Source organism: Aspergillus karnatakaensis, assembly GCF_047715665.1.
Source record: "Aspergillus karnatakaensis strain CBS 102800 unplaced genomic scaffold BJY04scaffold_10, whole genome shotgun sequence".
NCBI lineage: Eukaryota > Fungi > Ascomycota > Eurotiomycetes > Eurotiales > Aspergillaceae > Aspergillus > Aspergillus karnatakaensis.
The window spans coordinates 551,183-564,016 of NW_027395722.1; the positions used below are offsets into that span (position 1 = coordinate 551,183).

A 12,834-nucleotide genomic window follows, 5' to 3' on the forward strand; every position below is an offset into this window, starting at 1 on the left:
GAGAATAACCACGGGCCCTCATAGCACCAGCTTTTTAAAGCTAGCAGGAATGCTTGGTATTGGTTCTCCTCACTAGCTCTGATACGGCTTTCCCTTTTATAGCAAGAGCTCGCTACACTAATCCAGTTCTGGTAAGCCCTGACGTAAAGATACACTTGCCAGTTATTAATTGTTTCCTTCCTTTGTGACTTCACAAAGTACATTAATTGTTATGCATACCACAGATACGTCCAGAGCATTATTCCCATCAAGTTGTTGCTACCCTGCGTCAAGTGTCTCAGTTCAAGTCATTCGTCTGCACTCTGCGCGGACTTCCAAGACGCAGCTCGAGTTTTCAAATACCACCTTGGCCGACACGGGACAAAGATGGAACCAGAACAGATCCATGGATCACTGATGCACCGATGCACCGATGCACAGCGGTTGGAAGACCGGACCAAAAACCCCTTGTATTTCAACCAGACCCTGTGTTTGGCCTATAGTGTTCAACCGTGCGGTAGCATTGCTCCAAGATATCTTCATCTGATGTTCGATAACCTTAAAAACATCTTGAAAGGCGAAGCTTCGTCGAGCAACGCCCGATGATGATCGTGCTGGGGCACCTCCATCGCATCTGCGACCTGCATCATGCAGTGCATATACGCTGTGGGTGAGCACTGGGAACCGAACCTGAATGCCCTGTTGAAACTTGACCGGAAACCCAGAATAAGCAAGAATATCCCCCACATTTTATGCAAGCGCCAAAAAAAAGCAAACCGATGCTTCGTCTGATGAGCTGCCCCGTTGATTTGAGGCATCGCTCCCTGAACGCGGGGTGTCAGCGAACAACACCAGCTCACCGACAGCTTCTCGTGTCTTGAATCATCGATTTCTTGAACAAGCTTCTTGACTGCCAGGGATCTTCCTACTATGACTTGGATTCCAGGGGTGCACCCGCACTAGAAACTACACGACTGATCAGAAGGATTTGCTGTGTGCTCTTTCCAGCAATCAGGAATGAATTGATAATATCAAGCATACAGCCAGTCGAGATTGGAATCGCTTCCGAGCTGACGAGGCTGCAACCCCTCCCGTAGCCTCGTAAGGGTACGAGCTGAGCAGACACTCTCTGTCGGTGAGATGGTTCGAGAAAATGATGGATTCCTCAGCCGAGAACCAGGCGTACTACAGGCGAGCATCCTGGTGCGGACTATACTGCTGCTTGTTATTCCTCCGTTGTCGTTGGAAGTTGATCTCAGGTCAGTCAAAATCAACAAACCGCTATTGATCGTTTCACAACTCAGGCATCCCCCACACTTCATTATAATACAGACGACAGATTGTACGACAGTATGCGATGCTGTGCATGCGGCGCCCGCACGTTGCTGAAAAAGCAAGAGGTGAGCCATGTGGCCTGAGGTGCGATTACTCGTAGGCGTTTCCCCGAGTAGACCTACTCTATAGAGATTACCGGACAACAGTTCGTCCGTCATCATCGCGCAGGATGATGGGATCAAGAATCACTCAATCACTAGTCCATACGATGATTGCCTGACGCGAGGCCAGCAACGTATGCCCTCGAGACAAGACTCCTATAGCAGCGTCTCCTTCCCTCCGGATGGGGCAGGTGCATTAACGCCAACACTCACTACGATGAACTTGTGAAGTGGAGGTTATGAATTGTCATGATGAGGGGCAATTCGGTTAATTTGAAGACGCCCGGGCTAAACTCAGCAGCACCAGCAATCTATTATTATTCCCCCTCCCCTCAGGGCAGAGCTCTTGTCATGTTGACATGAAGATCATGAAGGTTAACAAGCATACAAGAACCGTCATGACTATCAATCCATGCAGCTGATCCAAGCCTAGGTATCTCAAATGACTTGAAGCGATGATGAAGATATTGGCAATGATTGGCTGAGCATCGCCGTCGGCGAAATTTGTATGAGGGATTTTTGTTTTGCAGCGGCTCCCCACAACGCACGGGACATCGCTCGTTCTCTTGGATTTGCGCCGGTCTCTTGTTTAGCTGCATGCTGCTCCAAATGCGGTATCTCTGCCATCTACCTACGGAGCACAAGCTGCACAACTGACCCTGTCTGTGGTCAAACTACGATCCCTTGGAGATGTCTCCAACTGCACTCCTTTGATCCGTAGATTCGGGTTGCATGAGGGGAGCAGAAAGACTACAGTAACTACAGCACCCAACGAGGTTCAATTGCTCTATACCTGCGTGATTCTACTCAGCAAAGTACAAGAATATGCAATATGAACCTGCTGAGAACAACCGACCCTTCAAAATCAACTTTGCGATGGATTTGGCCCTGAGGCAAGTTAGGCGCAGTTGCCGCTTCATCATCTGCACCTCCGCTTTGCTAGAACAACCATCGAAGATACACCAGGGGTGCTTTTGCTGCAGGCTGCAGCACCGGGTGAACCCTGCCGACGGTAATCAGGATACCATACATGGTATCATCCGTCACAAAACGCGGAGAAATGGTTTTTCGAGGAAAGAAGCTGGTGTGGCCGTGTGGGATAGCTTATCTGCCGTGTAACAGAGTCTGAGCAGTCCATCCCTGCTTTGCCATTCTTACCTGCTTGCCAATTGATGCTTCCGCTCCCGGAGGCGAACTCCAGGAATCCTCTTGCAGTCATCACCTCTGTGACCCTGACCACTAACATGAACTGACACAATCAAGGGGAGCACAGTGTCCGCTCCAGTAACCGGTTGCTTCTGCGTGCTAATGGGTACTTTGGCCCTTGAGGCGAGTGTCAGCCAGCTCCAGGCCATACCAGTTACACCATTCTGACTGCCTGGAATGCTGGGGAGCAACTTGCACGCATCTCACTTGATCTCATGATCGACGCTCTACAACTCAGGGGCGATCAGTGATACAGCCAAGACCCTCGCCAAGACGCGCCAAGAGTACTCAGTATGCGCCTCTCCATCCAAAGCAGGTCCAGGCGTCTAATTGGGGTGCACTTATTGAAGTCACGATCCCCTTTCTGGTCCCTGACTCCTTGAAGCACGTTCGGAGCGCCCTCACTAACCCGCCCCTTGCTCCCCCAGTTCGAGACGAACATGGTGTTTCATACCACAGCAGCGCTTGGCAAGGCCCTCAGGGAGAAAGGAGTAACTCGGCAGTTGCCGGAGCCTTCCTTGCTTGTACGACAAAGTTTCCGTCTCCCTTTTGTGCCAAGAGGGTGAGGAATGTGAGAGCGAGATCGCGGTGGCTGAGCGAGAGGAGAAATTGTGACTGGGACTGCGTCGACCAGACGACTGACGACGACAACTAGAACTGCTGCTTACGAGACGGTTGATGTCAACATGAAGTGGCTGAAATACTCCGGACGAGCCAGAACGCGCGCCGACGTCTTCCCCTTGAGTCCTGGACTGACTGCACTGCCCACGGGAGTAATGGTTTCAGCGCAGTCTTCCTCCTTGCCTGTCCAATGTTACCCGGGAGGCAGGACGGAGTGCAGCATCACAGTGCACGAAGCTCTGCCAAGCACACCGCCAAGAGCGATTCCAAATTCCTCAACAGCGAAGTCAGAGCACGCCGCACGGAGTTTCACGAGTTCTCAGCAGGAAAGATGGTGTTGAGCATCAATTCTTGGCGAGAAAAGCTGGCAGCAAGGCTTGTGAGTCCAATTCAGGTTCCTCGGAGTCCAGATGAGGAATGAGGGCGCTCTTGGTCGTTACCTGTTGGCGGCAGATCAGCGTCGATCATCTGCCCCTAATGGTGCATAAACTGTCTTGGCGATCGAGGGTGTTCGCTGACTGCTTCAACTGGCCTCATTCCTCTCCTCGGCGGCCCAGTGCAGCCGCCAGCCGCCAGCCTGCTCTCCGAAAAAGAAGCAATAATCGTGATGCGACGGCCTACGGGTCATGACGGGGCCCGCATACCAAGAGCCGGAGATAAGGCCATTCTCTCCATCCGGGGCGGATCGGTAATCTTCAGAAGTTTCTCTTCAACACTCGCATCCGGATTTTGACCCAGCTTGACACTGAGCTAAGCCTAAGCTGAGCCTGAGCTGCCTGAGGACGCCGGTGTACTCCCGACCGGGGCCTCTGCCCGTGAGACGCAGTGCAGCTTCACAGCTTTCAGGTTACATGCCAACGTCGACTCGTCATCCCTCTGCCCAAACGGCTCCAAGAAAATCTTGCCTGTCTCCAAGTCAGACGGGATCTACGTGGCTTGTTCGCAATCCTCTCTTGGCGGTCCTCCGCCAATTTGTCCAAGCTACTCGTCATACGCTGCCAAATGTCGAATTCTTGGTGCTGTAACAATCATCATCGGTGCATACTCGATGCCGTTAAGATTCAATAGTCGACTGGAACTGAACGGACGGAGTACAGTACAGTAAGTACGGAGCCTACTCCGTGGTCTCATAGATAGTGTAGATAGATGGACTTGGTATTGCCATCGGACGGATGCCAAGCTTCTACAATTGCCGCTTTGGATGATCTTCACAGGCCCCCACCACTCTCCAGGTTTCTTCTTATCAGTCCTATTTTTGCTCATGCTATGAGTACTAGACTTGACTAAGAAATGTCAGGCAGATGTCAAATTTTCGGGATCAAGTACCTTGGCATTGTTTGTTCAACTTCCTAGTCTCCATTCGACTCGACTTAGGTCTGGGCTGCTTGTTGACTCCGGATACAGACACAGCATACAGTGCACACTCATTCACTCAATCAATCACCTGCTCTTTAGCACTCGAAACACAGGAATGTGTGATGCTTGCCATCGAACGGTCATTTGATCTGTAGATCCAGCGTGGTACTGTATTCCCCGCAAAATCATGGACAGGGCCGGTAACTATACAGTTGCACAACCTCCGGATGATAATACTGCTACCTTGCCTATACTCACGTACTGGAGAACCCTTTCTTATAACACATGTTACCCTAGCTATAGAGGCTATTGGTCCCATGACTCTGGAGCAAGTATTGCTACCCTCGCCTATAGCTGAGCCAAAGCTTTAAGCCCTATGTGTGCAGGGGTGAGATATATACTTCCGCCGTCACAGGTTCATTCTCTCCACTTGTTATAATACTACTACTAACTAGTCCTTCACCCAGGGTTTGAGAGGTCAATTGCAGGTCACGGAGATATGATACGGAATGCCATTGAAACAAGAGCAGGCATCTTGAGACCACGAGAGATTCAGACTGCGACTATGACGACGATTGCTCCGTTGCATTGGTTTCATAGGCAGGGAGTCAGTCAACAGTCGTCACCAAACTACTGTACGGATCATGTCTCGTCCCGTTAGACTCTGTACAGTACATACTCCAAAGCAAGGGCTTGGAAGATTCGCTCGCCATACTCATCTGTCGTCTCGTCTCCTAATACCCTTTTCTCATTACACTCCAGCAGCGCACCCCCTACACATTACATCATCCCCGGAGCATCCCCGGAGCACAGGAATAGCCCTCCGTCCGAAGCTAAGAAACGCCCCAATAATGCCCCTGATAGCCAAAAGCATATCAGACGGGCTATACCCTAGGATCCCTCCTTCTAAGAGGACATATGTCATGTCCCACTGCACCTGCTTCCGCCCTCCACATGCAACTCCGGCCGAGTTCGCTGATACCGACCAGCGAGCCCTTGTTTACCCCACAGTATTGGTGGATGCAAATGCATAGTATACCCGAATGAGTATGTGTGAGGCTTCCAAGCGAGCAGTGAGCGAAAGTAATGCTGCTTTTCGGCGAGAAATACTACGAAGGTGTATGATTGTCTGGTTTTGATGCGGAGTGAGCGCAGTCAGGCTCAAGAGCGAGTCATGCCAATTCCTCCACGACTTCTTTTAAGCATGGCCGACGTATGTCCTGACCTGCCTAATGACATCTCCCCGACAAGTACTACAGACAACCAACCAGCCAGCCCTACGTCCTTCAGTCCACCGAACAGGGGTATCGGACATATTACGGTGTGGCTTCATCGCTGTCTCGATTTGCCATCTGGTAAGATTCGGATTACCGGGTTATTTCTCCAGCGATACTGCTCTATATTACTCATACTCCTCTAACTACCTGGGTATGGAGAGATGGATACCTATTGTAGCGATGACGGCACATCCCAGCCCAACGGCCTCCACCAGCCTCCCGTCGGCACCCACACCGACGTAAGGCAAAGTAGATGGACAAAACAAGAAGCAATAATAACACCAAATCAGATTCCAAGAAGGAAGATGAAACAAACAGTCTTACGAAGAGTCGGGAGGATGACATACTCCCTTCGCTGCAGCCACACCGCCTTCCGCTCTTACTTACGATAGTACCAATGACATCATCCATCAACCCAACCACCTTCAATCAACCCAGCCATAACAACGCCCATTAATGATTGAGCCCAAGACAACTTGGAGTACGCTGTCCTAAGACTTCCGACCCTGAAAATCCCACCCGTCAACTACCGAGATCCCTCTTGGCGACGGCAGCATCGCCACCGTCAATCCGGCGTCCCTCGGCGAATCACGAGGATTGGAAATCCAGGTGCCTGCTTAACAACCTGCTGCGCATCGCATCAGTCAGTCATCACTATTTTCTATGCATAGGGATGATTTCTCTAAATATACCTCCCAATCAGAAGTACTCTCGGAGGTGATTTTAGACGCTATTGCGCGGCGCCAGGGCTTGCGTCAGGGTCTTCCTTCCATCCTAGGCGCATACAGTAGTTAGGTAGAGTAGCTAGTACGTACGTAGAACGTACGTACCCCATGTAGCGTACGATGCGATGCGAAGTACAGCATGGGCAGGGTCCATCCACAACCAAATCCAGGGTCGATTTATGCGGGTACCTAAATGATAATCAAACCTACTCCGCTCTCCATACTCTGTAATATCAGAGCCAGGACTGACACGCCATGGTTCTCCATCTCATCTCGATCGGGATCTATAGTTACTACGGTATGGACCGCCAGGTGGATATCCACCACTCCACGTACTGTAGGAGCAAAGCAGAGCGGTGCAGTGCATTCTCCTTATATGGAAATAGGTACGCTGCAGCCCTCGGTGACGAGGACCTGTGATTATCCTCCGGGGGATAGGCCCTCTGTGGTTGGGACCCTGTGCAGTATATGAGACGCGTACGAGTCAGGGGGCTGGAGGGCTTTTGTCTTTGTCTTTGTCATTTGTCTGCTGGGCTTGGATGCGGGTGGACAGGACGTACGTGGACAGGAGCTGGAAGGCTGTGTTTGCACTATTAGATTCTATTTGGTCTCTATGAGGATGGAATGAGAGTACTTACTTGGTTGTTTCGAAACGAAACAGAGCCATGCATATGCATGATGAGGAATATGAATTGGATTGAGTCAGTAGTCTGTCTGTCTGTATGTATGTATTTTGTGTATGAAGGGAGTACCGTAAGACGCCATACAAACAAAAGAAAAGCATATCTAGTGGTATTGATTCTATACAACCAAGTAGAAGTGGGATGAGATGAGATGAGGTGTGTGCTGTCCCTAAATCAAGTCTGAAACAGCACCTAGTCGAGGTACCTACTTTCAATTGGAAGACAACGACCTCATTTACTGACACGTCCTCTCTGCAAATGGCAATCCGAACAAAGAGTCTTTCACAGCTGCAGAGTATTCAACCCAATGTCGTGCAAGCTTACGCCAGCACCTTATCCTGCCTACAGTACAGTTAACTTGCACGAGGACAAAGATCCGACATGAAACGGGCGTGCTTTGAGTCTTCCCCTACCCTTAGGCTAGAGATATCAATCATTCTTTGACCCTGAGAACGATTGTCCTACCATCTCTGCATTTGAAGCCCCAACTGGGGTTCTTGGTCTGTTTCAGACTTTCAGTGCAGGTTAGGCTACTCAGTACGGAGTACTTGGTGGCTTTGTATGATCTTGTTGCTTGGCCCGTGGGGTGAAAGGAGCCGGCAATAGGGGCTAAATAGGATGTTGGCTAGGCTTTGTTGTTAGCCTTGGGAAAGTGATTGTATGTATGTACTTGGTGGACAATTATGAAGCCCTTCAGATACCACAGCGTGTACGCCTCTAGTCAGAAAATCTCATGGATCATAATGAAATAGAGCTCGAACCAGACAAGTACAATTATATCTGAGTCTGAAGATTCTCCGTATGCCCTCTTCATTCACCAAGTTAGTGGCTTCAATACCGCCGAAGACGAATCCCAGAGCCCGGCCGCGTGCATCGTCTGCTCATACATGCTCTCTACAAGGGACCTGGGGCCATCAAATGTGCACTCAAGGCGCTCCACATGTACTGGGTTAGAGCCTGCAGCTCCTGTCTCCCACCAGGCCGCTTAGATGAACGTATTCCGAAACCGCCTGTTGCCGAACTTGATCAAGAACCGCTCCATCCACCTACTTTGATGTCAAGGCTCTGTAGCTGGTTCGTTGTCTGCTTGTCAACATAGCGAAAAATTTGCTCAGTAATTGACGCGTTGAGCCAGGGCGCTCGCCCTGAGTCCGCGGTTTTGTGTGTGGACGCGTCAAGCTCTATGTGCTTAAGACGGGGGAAGTGAGCTAGGGCGTCAAGATACTCGTATGGCTGGAGTTGAGTATTGTTAGCAATCATCATCTGGTTAGCTTGACGCTGAATGTCTGCCTTGAACTTACGATCTCATGCTCTAGGCGGATATCAAGGCCTACTCTTTCGATATGGGGGAGGTGGAGAGTTAGCTGCACTATCTGTGAAGGGTCAAAGGGGCACCCTCTCTCTTCTGGCGCGGGCGGATTTGTTGTTTGCCGGAAGCGGAGCTGCCGGAGATGCTGGCCGTGATGATGGATTACCGACTCAAGAATTACCTTGGGGAGATCATAGGCATCAAAACACACCAGGTGGGTAATGTGCTGTAAGAATCGATCTAGTATCTTTAGAGGCGGTGGAAACATCCTACGGGTTGAGACGTCCAAGATTCGAACCGCAAAGGACCGTAGACCTGGGATGCGGCCGGAAAGCGCTTCAATCAGGTCTGACATCTGGTTATTTCCATCTAGTCCCAGGTGATGAAGATTTACAGGCTGCAAGCACCGTGCCCAGCCTGCTGCTGCTTCAGCGTTGAAGGTGAAATTGGCAAAGGAGAGGATCTTCAGCGAGGGAGGCAGCGTAGCATTGGAGGGTAGGTATAAGGCGGGCCTGGGTCTTGGGTAACCGTCGCACGCCCACTCACAATCCAAGGGTTGTTTGAGTATCATCCGCTCTAGATTTGAGAAGGACGGAATAACATCTCCCAACAGATTAATAACCTGCTGTTGCTGAGTTGGGTCTGGAGTGCAGTCAAGACTGAGGGACTTGATATAAGAAGCCCCTATGAGCAGAGGATGGCCGATAAGCGGATCCGGGACGCCTTCGTAATGGAGGGCAGGCGGCGAGTGTTTGCTGTTAAGACTCTGAATCACCTGCGGAGGAAATGGTGCGCCACGCCATCTGGCCAAAAGCAGTCTTAGTTCTGGTATCTGTAGACTCTGAATAGGATCAAACATCCGCACCTGATGACGTCCAAGTTGTGCAGACTCTCTATAAACCTTAGCATTGACTCATCATGCTCTTGTTTATCGTCTATAGGCCCGCATGAGAAAATGAGACACCTGACATAACGGTGCACATCCCCACGCCCGTCGAGTTCAAGAAGCGGGTGCCAGTTTGCTTTCTCGGTTGTTTCTGTGTCTGGATTGCCGACAGGTGGTAGCGGGGTCTGGATACGGACAATCCTGAATAAGACAGGTGAGACGATATCATGGAAGTCGCGACACGACAAGTTCAATGACCGAAGTGTTATCCAATCGCTCACAGCGTAGCTACACAGCGGGTTAGGTCCATGAGCCGCGCTCAAGTAGTAACGGAGAAACTTACTATATTTATTATAGCGGCCCAAATCTCAACAGGAAGGAGTCCAAAAAGTATTTCACTGTTAGCTAGCGTCATGGCTGGGTATTAATGGGGATTACAAGAATGGCTCAAAGTTGGAATCACAGTGTGTCAGAGGGGAGGCCAGCTACAGAAGGAGCTAGCGAGCCTGCTCGTATCTACCCGCGCATTGCATGGATAGGTATATATAGTTATATGTAGTTGAAAACTTCCAAGGTTGTGGTGACGTGCTTCAGAAGATCGGTGTTTTCTGGACAGACAGTAATAAAGGTAAAGTGATAAATGAAGCGAATGTATACAATGAAAGTATCAAGTCCCTAGACCCAACCTATTCTGGACATAACGACTGATGTGGCAGTACAAAAGGAGAAGACGTTGTGTGCCATGTGTAGTGCATAGAAAACAAATCATATGTGCTTCATACAGCGCAGGGGGATTCTAGTGGATTTCCTCGAAAGCGACTTTGTCCTTGTCGCTGATACCGTTGTCCTCCTCCGTCGTCGACTTTCCCTATTAAGTCTCCACCAATGCACAATTACACTCTTTGCCCAGAGGATCCGGTCCTTGGTCTGTACGACGGCCGCACATTGACGCGCAATGTCTCTAGCCATGACTCGCTTCCGAGATTCTCGCTTGAAAAGGACGCGTCGCCATGCACTTTGAAGAACCGTCGCTGCGCGGACACGTTTCGCGGCTGGAAGAAGTCGAGAGCAGAGGAACGCAAGAGCGCCGGTGGCGGAATGAGCGTCGAGGATATAGGTTTTATGGCTGGGGAATACAATGTTGACTGGTACTGTTAGAATAGTTAAGTTCTGGGAAGAAATAGACTCACCGAATGGAGAGCTGCACCCTAGAGCTCGTAGTCGAGCTTCTAGGGGCGTTTTGCCGTCCGTAGACACAGTAGTCTGGTCAAGGTCTATGAGATGCCCTTCGTATTCATCCAAAATGTACTCGTAGACTCTACCACCATTGAGATTTGTCGGCAAATCCTCAGGGCGCAGACCTCTGAGTTGAGCCACGAGAGAAGCCCATTGTTCGAGCAGTACAGCAGGCTCACCAATTTGTGCAAGGTCATTCAACGTACGACTGAAGGTCTCTACCTCATACCCAGCAGAAATGGCCCTCTGTTTTAACTGCCCAATTTCCTGCGACAAATCATCCATATCAACCAGCCCAGGCAGGCCCCATTTGCTCACAAGCCCCCACAAGAGTGCGATGGTCTTCTCGCGATGTCCATCGACGATGTCTGCAGCGCGAATGTTGCTGACAAGCAGCCGACCTTCTGATGTGGTGGCCAGCGCGTCTAGAGCTACCTTCACATTGAATGCCTTTACTGCACGGCCTAGACATGGAAGTTTCAAGCGCTGCGACAGTGAACGCTGGGTATCTGGTGTATCCTTAGAGAGTGTGTTTGTTCTCTGCTGGCGAGACGCTAAAGGATAGAGCAGTAGTTCAACAATCCTCGTCAGTCTGACGCCGTCTCTCAGGTCAACAGCAAGATTTGAGATGGCATAATTGTACTCGTCCAGGGGGCGTTGCTCATAGCTCAGTTGGCAGTCCAGTTGCCCAATGGCTTTGTTGATGTCCCCGCAGGACGGAAGCAGAAATCGAGCAAGTCCTTGGAGGACAGCAAGGGAGGACTTGTATGGTGACGAGGCAAGAAATAGGCAACGAGAAAGGGATGTTTCGGTAGTCGTCTTTGCATTGTCCAGAAGAATCACCAACATCATGCTGCGAAGAACAGTCCGGCGATACAGAGCAGCTGGTGCGTCTGTCTTGTCACGACTATCGCTGGACTCAAAGGACTCTTGATCCATATCCTGGTTCTGTATGAGAAACGCATCCAAGAACTTCTCGAGCCTTTTCATTAATGCTTTTCCCTTAAACGGGGAAACTTCGTCTGCTGGTCTCTGGAGGCTACCTGAGCTCATTTTGCTGACAGTGATCATTCTGCCAGTGACTGTCTCAAGCGCAGCTCTAAGCGCTTTAGGCTCATAAGTCTGGAGCCAGAAGTCGATAAACTTTCGCTTCAGTCCCAAGTCCTGCCGGAGGCGACTAGCTTTGCCGAGGACATGCTTCGGAATGCTCAAAGCACCGTATAACATTGATGCATGGAGCCGTTGATACAGGTTTGTAAAGTATGGGCCCTGGTAGATTTGAAGAAGCTTACGTCGAAGCCCGATAGGATCCTCTATCTTGGCATCGCCGTCTGTATCCTGGAATAGTCCGTTGATCAGCTGACTCAAAATCACCTCCTGGTGTGAGAGCCAACTGTCATCGTACATTGCAGGGCTTGTAATGTTCTCGGGGACCAGCGGGTATTCTTGATTGATGCGCTTCAGGCTGCTCCGGCTGATAGATGAACTCATCACCGACCTTGATGCTCCGAGTGTGTTCGATAGAGTAGAGCTCCTCTCAACCAATTCCTTCGGTGCTGTCTTGATTGACCGCTTTCTACTGAGAGCCGGCTTTGATGCAACGGTGGGTTGACTGATGACATCTGTCTTGTGTACTGGTTTGTTGGTTGATCTTGCCGCGAGAGGTTTGCTAATAGGGCTTGGTGCAATTACGCCTCGGGTCTTCTCAAAGACCCCCTTGGATGGCGAGACCTTTTCGCTCATAAAGCTGTCGAACTTGGTCGGTTTATTGACTTTTCCCATGCTGTTGACTAGCACCATTCCTGGAGGTATATTTTCTTTGCCTCCGTTCTTGCCAGGCACATCGACTTTGTCGTACGACTCTTGTGCAATTTTCGAACTAGCTTTCAATGGGACACGGCCCGGAGAAGAGGCCAAAGACCGCTTCTCTTGCCGTTTCCTTGCTAACTGCAGCTCCAAGCTTCCAACCTGAGTATCCTCAGAAGTGGGAGGCTCGGTATTGTTAGACTTGAGCGGGCTGAATAGTCCCATAAACACGCTAGCCACTGTGGTGGCTTCCGGGGGTATGTAGGCCGTATTCCGGCGTACGTTCCCCTTCAACGCATCTTTTGCCGGAGGAC

The 12,834-nt window shown here is 50.4% G+C and overlaps 3 protein-coding genes across 3 annotated transcripts; all 3 read right to left on the reverse strand.

Moving 5' to 3' along the window:
- Positions 1-361: 361 nt before the first annotated feature.
- BJY04DRAFT_9677 (uncharacterized protein) lies at positions 362-904 on the reverse strand. Its single transcript, XM_073721393.1, has one exon. It carries the CDS (start codon positions 795-797, stop codon positions 519-521), a length of 279 nt encoding a protein of 92 aa, XP_073574333.1. The 5' UTR covers positions 798-904; the 3' UTR covers positions 362-518.
- Positions 904-1,611, reverse strand: BJY04DRAFT_9670 (uncharacterized protein). Its single transcript, XM_073721392.1, has one exon. The coding sequence runs from the start codon at positions 1,473-1,475 to the stop codon at positions 1,011-1,013; it is 465 nt and encodes a 154-aa protein (XP_073574334.1). The 5' UTR covers positions 1,476-1,611; the 3' UTR covers positions 904-1,010.
- Positions 1,612-10,056: 8,445 nt separating this feature from the next.
- On the reverse strand, positions 10,057-12,579 carry sha1 (putative calmodulin-binding protein Sha1). Its single transcript, XM_073710363.1, has 2 exons — positions 10,669-12,579; positions 10,057-10,623 (listed from the first exon to the last, which is right to left on the reverse strand). The coding sequence occupies exons 1-2, from the start codon at positions 12,512-12,514 to the stop codon at positions 10,244-10,246; spliced, it is 2,226 nt and encodes a 741-aa protein (XP_073574335.1). The 5' UTR covers positions 12,515-12,579; the 3' UTR covers positions 10,057-10,243.
- Positions 12,580-12,834: the final 255 nt, after the last annotated feature.